This window comes from Hypomesus transpacificus, chromosome 10, assembly GCF_021917145.1.
Source record: "Hypomesus transpacificus isolate Combined female chromosome 10, fHypTra1, whole genome shotgun sequence".
Lineage (NCBI taxonomy): Eukaryota > Metazoa > Chordata > Actinopteri > Osmeriformes > Osmeridae > Hypomesus > Hypomesus transpacificus.
Genome location: NC_061069.1, coordinates 5,199,653 through 5,210,559, shown reverse-complemented (window position 1 = coordinate 5,210,559; position 10,907 = coordinate 5,199,653). Strand labels below are relative to the sequence as shown.

Here is a 10,907-nt window from a genome sequence, read left to right as displayed (position 1 = left end):
GTGTCTATCTGTGTCTCCAGTGTCTGCAGTGCTGAGCAAGCCTGCAGAGCAGCAAAACCTGTTCACACAGAGGGCATGCTGCAAAAGACAAAGTCACTTTGTTTACATTGGACAAGGTAAACAATCATTTACTTTTGAGAACTATTATCTGAAGTAGAATTTAGACTTTTTTATTATAAGCATTCTACCAGCAAACCCTTTACCATCTAGTTTGCAAGAATGGAATACCCATTATTCATGGAGGTTGTATCCATTCAAATATTTAATTTAATATCTATGTTTTCTCCTCCTCAGATATATCTGGAAGACCTGTTAATGTTGATGTGGGAATGTGCAGGTCACATTGTGGGGGTACACCAAGAACCTCGCATGAGTCTGGACATCAGGGATATTCCAAACACACCTCAATGCTGGAGTACCTCAGAAGTAAAAAGGTAGGCGATGGGATACACAATTTCGCAGAAATCCACAAGGGGGCGATCCAGTGTCATTGAATGAAATGCTATCTCTAAAAGTGTTACTGTATATAGACAGTTTGAACACGTGTCCAAACGTGTTTCTCCCTTCTATCAATATATGTTTAAAGCAGTTATACAATTTCGTTACAAATTTTCATATCCGTTTAAGAATCTGAAATAGGCCTAGATATTCAGAATATCTTGGTATTTGGTGTGCCCCTATTTTTTATTTCATGACAACGTGCATGGACTCAACAAGTTTGTGTTAAACCTTATGGTCCATTTTATTCAAGCATAATTGCAAAGAGCTTCTTGTGAAGTCACAGAATATATTACACATTTATATTTCTCTAGGCCAATATGCTTGTTATGGGAACATATTATTTTAACATAAGGACGCATAAACACATTTCAGCTTAGAAATATCTACGGGGATGTCATCTGAGCATTGCTATTTTTCTACAAAAGGTTAAGGTGCGCGAACCTGCGACTCGAGAAAGTCCGGAAAGTTTGGGCCACGTCCCGTCGTGTGGAAGAAACCACATTTGTGAGCCGACCGGAATGAGAGTGGAACGTGTGCTGTTGTTTGAAGGTCTGCGGGAGGTGGATGTCATCGAAGAATGCCAATGTGAAAGCAAACTGTCCCAATGTGTCCGAGTACCTGTCCTCAAGACGTACTTTTACGAAACCCCGTACGAGACCGTTATTGACGTAGGAGGATGCTCCAGATCCAAGGGGTTTTCAGGTAGGCTATACAATCCACCTGGGTCTACAGGCTCAACACACAGAAACTAACGACAGAAATACAATTTTGACCTACTGTAACTTACCTATCTCTGGTGATATACTCAAATTACTTACTGTAGCATATGACAGACTCACTTCTATGCCAGTTTGTTTTTTCATCAAACTAACTGTAAGCTACAAGCACTGACTTAGAGGATTAGACAAAAACAGCCAAAAGACTAATTTTTGCAGTGTATGTGCTTAAATCGATTAGTCAATTTCTTAATATTTCAGCTGGTGTGATTATTAAGCATCAATGCCCATTTTCAACAGTTGACCAAGTCTTAACCCAAGTCTGGCAAAAGTAAATAGATTAAATAAGTTCCTGATTCTGAAATAATAATGTTCTGTGGCCCAAATACATTTCTCATATCTTCAAACCACATATTAATCATTTTCAGAGGGATTCTCCTGTATTCCCACAAAGTTTGACTCTGCCCTTGTGGAGACCCCCAACAAAGTGGACCTCATCCAGACTGTGGAGGCATGTGAGCTCAAGGAAAACTGCTACAGGGTTCCATATTTGGAATACTACTATGAGATCATCGCCAGTGCAGATGGAGTCAAACAGGAGAGGCTGAAGGTGGGCTAAAGATTCTGTTTCACTTGTATATTCTTACCATGAATGATTGTATCACTTTCAAAAGGCAGTCTCAGTAGTTCGGATTGATAGCTTGACTTCTTTGATTTAATTAGATTTCACACCGTCTATCCCTGTGATCAAGGAACAAGGGAGTTCATGATTCTAACATGGGTGTCAGACAATGTAACGAGGCAACTCTAATTGTGAATTCATTTCCCCTCCCAGACGTTCTAATCCAATTTAGTTGGTTGGCACGGCTCATGCTGTATGATGTAGCCATCTGTGAAAAGCTATAGGATGTGCCCCATAGTCTTCTGTTAATTTGAAACACTCATGCCAATACACAGGTCAATATGTTAGGATGTCTCTCAAGTCTAAAACCCTTGTTTCAAAAGGAAAATCTAGTTTTTATTTGAATTTTTGATACTAAGTTAGCTTTGTTATGTGTGTCAATGTAACAAAAGGTAATACACTTGCAAAATAAAGTATAACTTGACTTAAATACCATTCAATAAAAAAACGTTATATATCCCCATGGTACACTTCCTGGAAGCAAGCATAGTAAAATGGCACAGGACATGAAATACTATATATGAGACAAACAGTGGCAACGTGGCAGAATGCTTGTAAACTATTAGTTTCTTAAACAGGTTCCACTCACAGTTGAAAAACATTCACGTGGATAATGACATTAAACTCAAATCAATGTTTAGACTGTTTAGAAGATATATTGTACTTACTTTGCTACTCAGAATAAGAAGGAATTCAGTTTGAATTGAGACTGTCTGTCACCCCTCTCACAAAAGGTGCGAGGTGAGCAAACACAAATGGTCACTGCAGGTGTCAAATCAAAGCACTTACCATGCTAAGTAGAAGATCCCACCCCATTTAGCCCCCCCCCACACACACACACACACAACCAGACCAATATTTGCGGCATGTGGTGAGCTGATTGCCTTGTCTCTGTGTTGCTAATTTTCCACAGGAAATAGATGTGGGCAGATGTTTGGGAAGCTGCACCACAGGAAACCGTTGCCTTCTCAGGTAAGCATGAGCACAGCTGTTGGCACAGCACCCTCCCTCCTCCTCACTCTCACCCCAACTGCTTGTTAGTTCTAACACCTAGGAACATAAACCCACAAAAGTTGAAGTGTTTGCGTTTAAACATTGCTTGTTCTATGCCCAGTTGACAGTCCTATAGGCATATTCCGCCTTTTACATTTATATTTAATTGAACGTAGTAGTATTTTAGATTGTGTTTCTTTGTTTTTAAGACATGCCTTTGCCATTGTGTTGAAATGTGTCAAAACGGTAACTGTATACAGATCAGTGCAGATATAGCATTCACAGTGACCCTTGTCAGTCCACTTCTGAGGTACTATGGTCACATTCTAAACGTCTGTCTGTCTTCACCAAAGGAGTCCCTCAGATCCAGACCAGTGCCAGCTATGGGCTGAGAGACCAGCCAACTCCTGTGTTCCTCAAGGCAACGAAAGTCACATTTTCCGTGACCAACATGGAGAAATCCGCACTGTTCTCTCCATTACCTCTTGTTTTTGCCAGCCCTGAGCATTGCACCCTCCACTGGACTGCAGAGAGACCATGCCTCCACTTCAAGTCTTAGACACTTTGGAAATCTTCTTTGTTCATTAGTGGTAGCTGTCTGCTAACAACAGCAGCTTTGCTGGAACAACCCCAAAGTTCATTGCCACAATTTACTCAAGATATTATTGTTATATATGTAATATATGTATAAAGTAATTTGTAAATAAAATTTATTTGAATAACTGTTGTACTGTATTGTGCACTTACACATCAAGTCTTATCACAAATGTGTATGCTACCAAGAAGGGGCAAGATATGTTACAATTGTTCTGCACACCCTTTGATACATTGTAGTCTACTGAAGCTGTTTAAGATTAAAGACGATGTATTTCTTGGTAAGGGATAAAAGAAAACATGGGAAAAATAGAGTCATGACTTTACCTTTAACCAAGTACATTTATATTAAAATAACGATGGTGGATGTGGCCAAGGGGATATTTAGGCCTGCCTGCTGTTTTAGATGGCTCACACGTGCACTGTTCGTTAATTGTCCCTCGTCTTCATGTCTACTTGTGAAACAACAATTTGGCTTTTAGTGTGGGCTATACGTGTGATACAGCATCTTTGATGATAATTTATAACTTAGGAGTAAAGTGTTCCGTTATAAAATGAAACGTTTTTGATGTTGGATGTTGGCATGTTTAACAAACACTTTCAAGAATGCCGCCTACCATCCATGTGGCGATGACCACATGAATTATTTCTTTGGATAGTTTTAATTCCTTCCAACTGTGTCAGTAGGCCTGCCTAAAAGCTGCGCGTAATAATACTCATCGCGTAATGAGACATGAAATTGAATACTGAACCATGACAGACTATATGCACTATAACCTATAGTTTCCCCATAAATTGTTTTATATTCTTGGTTAGACTTAAGTTCAAATGTAGATTTACAAAAACCGTGGTCAAAAGTATAGAAAGGCAAACGCTTCATAACTGTAAAAAACGAAATCTATGAATTAACCGGTTGTAGGACCTAACCAGGGACAGATTTGCATGGAAACGGCGTGGAGCCAAGACTCCAAAATAGAATACCTCCTCCATGTGTTTATCAATATAATTGGTATTCCTGTAAGGCATTAACCCCATTATTCTAAATTAATGGATCCATTCTGAGGACGTTAACCTCCTATGGTGAGGAAACTTCCTCAAAGTGGGCCATTTAGATTTAATTCCGATTTTTCTGGGAATATTTTGTTTTCTGCCATTGTAAATTCAATTCAAAAACTAATTTAAATCCCATCGTTATCTGTGTATTTATAGAATAGTTTTAGAAGATAGGCCCTATAATTCCTTTATTTGATTCTTAGCCTATTCGTCAGACGTTGGGGGTATACGGCCTGAAGAAAATACACAATCTGGTTCACACCTTGTTAACACAACCATTAGCCTTCCTTTACATTCGCTGATGGTTGATTTACATTTGCGACTAAATAGCATCTTTATTGCTGTTGACCGAGGGTTTGCGGACCTGTGGACAATACAGGAGCATTTGATATAAAACCTAGAGCTTCCAAACTCTGCAGTCACTCCAACTGAGACCTTCCGTTTGAATGAGTGTGGACACTCGTGCACAAGGACCAGAAACCATGATTCTTAATTCTGAGATGATGGCTGCTTTTGCGGCATTTGTTTCCACTATCATGGGCTTTGCTGTTGCAAGGCCTTCACTGGAATATTTTGACAATCCTTTTGCTGTTGAGAACGAATCCAAAGAGGTCCGGTCTGCGGCCATTAAACGGCTCCTTGAGGTGTTCGGCATGGAGGATCCACCTCTTCCTCGAGGTCACAAACAACCCCCTCAGTACATGCTTGACTTGTATAACACCGTTGCAGATGTGGACGGCGTCACTAAAGATCCCTACCTTCTTGAGGGAAATACAGTTCGCAGTTTTTCCGACAAATGTAAGGCTAATTAAATCTTATTTGCGGCATTTCATCAAGCCACTGACACCTGTTTTATTTTGATATTTGATAACAGTTATGCATCTGCTTGTCTCCCTTTCTTTTGCATTAATATTTATAATGTTATTTTCAGTGCACAGCGAACAAGTCGAATTCCTGTTTAATTTGTCCACGGTTGCCAGAAGTGAGAAAGTTCTTACTGCTGAACTCCATCTATTCAAGTTGCGACCACAAGCTTCATCGCATTTTAACAGATATCATTTCTGCCAGGTAATGTGACGTGTGTGTGGCAAGCTGTTTTCTGAGTGAACTCAGTGTCTATCTTTAAATCAGTAACTCGAGAAAAGAAAGCAGACCCGATGTTTAATTAATTCCAATCCAACAGGTCAGTGTTTATCAGGTCCTTGATACTACCAAAAGGAACATGACTCAGGGAAAAAAGCTGCTGTCCTCTCGACTAATCCCTGTACACTCTACTGGCTGGGAGGTCTTCACTATTACACAAGCAGTAAGTCATTATTACATTCAATGTTTTATCCTGTAATCTCAAATGTCCCTGCATTTTAGCCCTGAATACATTCTTAACCAACATAAACCCCATCTATAAAGGTACGCTCTTGGACTACGGATGAAGGTAGCAATTTGGGGCTGATGGTGACAGTGAAAACTCTGGGAGGAAGCCAGATGGACACAAAGGTTGTTCGCTTTGCTTTAGGTCGCAATCATCACCAGAGCAAGCAGCCTATGCTGGTCCTCTTCACTGACGACGGCCGCCGTTCAGCCTCAGTCGAGCACATAAAAAGTATGACACCAAGACTGATTCCTTCTGCTATTTGTGTTGTATTGCTATTGAACCACAGATTAAAGATCCAATATGTTAGAAATCCAATTTAGAAATGATCATTTTTGTTGGTGTTTTTTACGAGCTGTTTCCTAAAATCTTTTGTTCGTCCACCAGATCTCAATGATAGCCCTGCGCCCCCCATCCTGCCACATCTGCCCATGCCAGCAGCTGCCCGCCGTAGCGCCCGCGCCTCGGACTACGGGGGCGAGGACGAAGGCGAGAAAACGTACTGCCAGCGCCAGCCGCTCTACGTGGACTTTGAGGAGATCGGCTGGTCCGGTTGGATCGTGTCTCCGCGGGGTTACAACGCCTACCACTGCAAAGGCTCCTGCCCCTTCCCGCTGGGCCAGAACATGAGGCCTACCAACCACGCCACCGTCCAGTCCATCATCAATGCCCTCAAGCTGACCAAGGGCATCGAGACGCCGTGCTGCGTCCCCGACAAGCTCTTCTCCATCAACTTGCTCTACTTCGACGACGAGGAGAACGTGGTGCTGAAGCAGTACGACGACATGGTGGCAGGGAGCTGCGGCTGTCACTGAGGCAGTGTCTCTGCGGCTGTGACTGAGGCAGCCTCTCTGCGGGTGTTTGGGGGGTGGGCGGTGGAGGGTGGGGGGTCTACAGATCCCTGCCAAAGGAGCTGGACTGCACAAGGAAACATCTGGAGTGTTCAATGCAAAGTCTTATGTAGAAAGTAATCATTTAGAACTTCTGAAGATTGATGTGGTGAGTGTTGGGTATTCAAACTGTAGTCCAGCAAGGCTACAGTTGATCTTAGACAGTCAACTCCTTTGGCATTGTAATATATGTATATAGGTATAAATTATAATATATGGCAGGGCATGACTTGATACCCTGTGACAGATGTAAATGTGAATATATGTTTTCAGGTTGTAAACTATAAAGTTAAATAAATTGTCAAAGAATTATCACTGACTGAAGTTGTTTATGCACACATTTATTCATTTATAATTATACTTTCCCATTTAGATCACATTGGATCAGCAGTTAGGAAAACAACATTGTACCAAGTGATGTAGTCTGTGATACACAGGTATACCATATACCCTAGACCTAGATAGATTTTCTGTTTGCCTGCTATAAAATGAGGTAGGGTCTGCACAGGACGGATGGAGCTGTTGGTAAATTGAAAAGATCCCCACTACTGCCTACTCACCACTGACTGTACATATCTGTTGTATGGTTTTTGAGCAGTAGATGGCTCTAGGCATAAGATGAGAGAGACAGAGAGCCACAGAGAAAAAGAAAGATCAAATGTGTGAAAATAGATGTCATACAGACATGCACATGTCACACAGAGCTCTCCCCCTTCCCAGTGTGAGTGTTTACGTAAATGTATGTGTCACTGTGAGTCTGTTTGGGGTGGAGGGGGTTTCCAGTGTCTGATCCCCCCTCTACGGCTGGGTCCCCCTCTGTGGACGTAGTGTTCTGCAGCTCGTGTCTGGAGAGGTGCGCTACAATGCCCACTCCCAGAGAGTCCCCCAGCACGTTGGTTGTGGTCCGCAAACGATCCCTGAGTAAACAAAGATGATGGGTTCAGGTTCTTGAGCAGGACAAAGGCACACAGATGAACCACCCACCACCCAAGCCACCCCCATCCTCTTCTAATTCTGTTCACTCACTCATTGATTCACACACTCTCAAACCCCCCCCTCCTCTATACTAAGTTTAAAAGTAAACTTACAGAAACCAATCCACAGCTACGATGAGTGTGATGTCTTCAGTCGGCAGTCCAGCAGATGTCAACACGATCACCATGGTTACCAGGCCAGCCTGGGGGATGCCTGCTGCCCCGATGCTGGCAGCAGTTGCCGTGATACTGTTGTGAGGAATTGTATTCATTGTGTTTGTAGAAGTCGTCTTTGGTGGACACTCCTGTATAGGTGTCTGCGTATTTTGCCACTTGTGTGTGTCTAAGACGAACACACGGAAAGTCTGGAACTATCTTAAAGCAAATATTTTTGAGTGACTGACGCTCCCTTATCGTTACTAACCTAATGGTGATGATCTGGCCCAAGTTCAGGTCTATGTGGTTGACCTGGGCTATGAATATGGCCGCCACAGCCTCATAGAGGGCTGTGCCATCCATGTTGATAGTGGCACCCACGGGCAGCATGAAGCGTGTCACCCTCTTGTCCATGCCATTGTTCTCCTCCAAGCAGCGGAAGGTGATGGGGAGGGTGGCAGAGCTGAGAGAGAGAGACCATGACCATGATGAAAAAGGCGGTTGTGGGGAAGAGGCAACTGGCATGAATGGAAAAAGATGGTTCCACACGAATACCACATCCAGTCAAATGCACAGTGGGCTGCTGCATGGACTTGCATGTACCTGGATGAGGTCCCCAGGGCAGTGAGGAGAGCCTGGAGAAGACCCCCAATAAACACGTAGGGGTTCCTGTGTGTGGCGAGGAAGTAGAGCAAAGGCAGCACCAACAGGCTGTGGACCAGAAGACCTGAGATGACACACAGAGTGTACATGGCCAGCTGCCCACCTATCTGCCCAATGTCCCCCATTTCCACGATCTTCCCGGCGATCAAGAAGAGGATTCCCACTGGAGCGTACCTAAGAAAGATGAAAGAAATCATTGATAAGGAGTCAGGAGGATCCTTTTGGAGGACTTGTGAAGGATATAATTTGTAAGCGCTTCATGTTAGCTTACCAGATGATGATGCCAACCAGACGGAGGATAACTTCATTTAGGCAGTTGAAGAAATCTCTCAAGGGCTGACCTTGTGTTTTCATACTGCCTAGGACCAGACCGAAGCTGATGGAGAAGACCACTAGACCCAAAGCATTGACCCCATTTGAAGAGCCATCCTTGGGCATCATGCCATCCATAAGGTCGCCACTCGTGCCAGAACTCAGTGTTCCATCTGCCTGAAGAACGTTTGCAACACTTGCTGTCGTCTTCTTGATATAGACCGTTTTATACTAAATGCAGAAAAGGAAACTGGTGTTACATATCATCAGATATTATTGTTGGTTGACAAAGGTGGTCTTAAACCATGTACTGACTGAGGTAGGATAAGGTAATTTTGAGAGTAGGACCCTACTTGTTTGAAACAGGCTTCCACCAAGTTTGAAGGGAACACATTCCTATAGGACCAAAAGGTTATTCTTAGTTGACTGTTTAGACATGGACGTCTTAACTTGTGAGTAATGGTGAGCTTGTTGTAAGGTTTTTAAATAACATTTATATGTAACAATTGACCGTGTTGGCCAATCACAAGGGTTTAAGTGATGGTTAAAGTCTTTCAAAATTGTCACTTAACACACGTCTGGGAAAATATTTTCCATTCTGCTCACCTGACCAGGTCCAGGAATGCATCTAGAGTCTGCACCACCTCAATGCGGCCACTAGAAGGGGGTAATGTGTCCTTGGTGCCTTTTCCAGGCTGTATGAGGACAACAACAACAATACCAGTGAACACAGCTATGATTGTGGTCACCATGTAGTAAAGCAAAGCCTGCACTCCCATTCTGCCAGTAGCCTTACTGTCTAGTGAAGAAATGCCTGAAAGAAAAGTACAAAAGACGTTACAAGTGAAGTATCCTCAAACACACTGGTTAGGATCCCCGATAACCAGTTGATACTGCAAACGTTATATGAATGCATATTTAATGTAGAACAAGCCAGGCAAACTGCAAATACAGTAACCTTATGGGTTTATACTGTTTAACAAGAATTAATTGCAAGTGTTTGTGAATTGCAGTTTTATTATTTAAATTGATTTTTTTTAAATCAACATTTTTTTTGTATTTTGTCACTCAGTTATTCAAATTTAGCAATACAGTTCACAAGGCAAGACAATGGGGAGAAAGGCCAACCCTTCTGACCATTTAAGAAGCACATTCATACCTGTGACCAGACTGGACACGAGGAGGGGCATTACAAGCATCTGCAGCATTCGCATGAGCATCTCCCCGGGAAAAGAGAAATATCGAATTTGTGTGGAAGTCAAACTGGAGCGCAGAGCAAAACCCAGCACAACTCCTGGAAAACAAACACATTCAACTCGTACTAGATAATTGCACATACCAGTCAAATAAGTGCCCCTGTTTATCCCTCAGTATATCCCCATAAAAATAGACAGATATCTGGGAAAAACTTGGAGCTAACCCTAAAAAACCTGGCTAAACACATTGGCTTGCACTTGCCTACAACCACTGCAGTCACAGTGATCCCTACGAAAGCATTGTTCTTGAGGAAGGTCTTTACATGAACGGGGAGGCTTCTTCCCTGAGGTCCAGGGGATCCTTGTGTCTGCCCAGTGATCTGGGGCTCCTGGAACCCCCTCTTCACAGAACTGCCATTAGAACTGGGAGGCATGTCTGTCATGGTATATCCAGACGACAAAGAGTGTATGAGTGATGTATTAGTAATGCATATTTAGATATGTTAGATATGTTCAGCAACAGCTTCAGGATACCAAGTTTTTGTCAAAAAACACACTGAAAACACACACAAAGAAGAACATCTATGAGTGTTTTACAATGACAATATCAAAGGAGAGAATAAGGAGTAGATTTGCATACCTCTTGGTACTTGGGAAAAGTTCCTTTTGTTTTTCTGTCGTTACTCACTTTACTATCTGAATGTATGACTCCTATGCTGTCGACAACCTCTGTGATGTTTTGGGCACTCCAGTTTGTGCTGTTTGGGCGTAGTCCTTATCAAATGCAGTACAGTTGTCAGACTTTATC

At 42.5% G+C, this 10,907-nt stretch overlaps 3 protein-coding genes across 4 annotated transcripts; 2 read left to right on the top strand and 1 right to left on the bottom strand.

Moving 5' to 3' along the window:
* Nucleotides 1–7: 7 nt before the first annotated feature.
* Nucleotides 8–3,396, top strand: pnhd (pinhead; the record flags this gene model as incomplete). Its single annotated transcript, XM_047027082.1, has 6 exons — nt 8–116; nt 295–434; nt 933–1,203; nt 1,646–1,827; nt 2,813–2,871; nt 3,246–3,396. Coding segments are annotated over 6 exons (912 nt in total), but the record flags the coding sequence as incomplete, so codon positions are not given.
* A 1,679-nt stretch (nt 3,397–5,075) lies between these two features.
* On the top strand, nt 5,076–6,723 carry LOC124472308 (anti-dorsalizing morphogenic protein). The gene is made up of 5 exons (XM_047027081.1): nt 5,076–5,337; nt 5,471–5,607; nt 5,723–5,845; nt 5,947–6,139; nt 6,296–6,723. The coding sequence occupies exons 1-5, from the start codon at nt 5,076–5,078 to the stop codon at nt 6,721–6,723; spliced, it is 1,143 nt and encodes a 380-aa protein (XP_046883037.1).
* A 402-nt stretch (nt 6,724–7,125) lies between these two features.
* Nucleotides 7,126–10,866, bottom strand: LOC124473113 (excitatory amino acid transporter 1-like). 2 transcript variants are annotated; one of them, XM_047028380.1, is made up of 10 exons: nt 10,740–10,866; nt 10,362–10,535; nt 10,063–10,197; nt 9,510–9,717; nt 9,257–9,299; nt 8,863–9,134; nt 8,532–8,765; nt 8,197–8,391; nt 7,887–8,021; nt 7,126–7,715 (listed from the first exon to the last, which is right to left on the bottom strand). In XM_047028380.1, the coding sequence occupies exons 2-10, from the start codon at nt 10,531–10,533 to the stop codon at nt 7,493–7,495; spliced, it is 1,617 nt and encodes a 538-aa protein (XP_046884336.1). In that variant the 5' UTR covers nt 10,534–10,535; nt 10,740–10,866; the 3' UTR covers nt 7,126–7,492. The 2 variants fall into 2 exon arrangements, with proteins under 2 accessions (XP_046884336.1, XP_046884337.1); XM_047028381.1 differs by lacking the exon at nt 10,740–10,866 and having other exon boundaries at nt 10,423–10,524.
* Between the last annotated feature and the right edge of the window lie 41 nt (nt 10,867–10,907).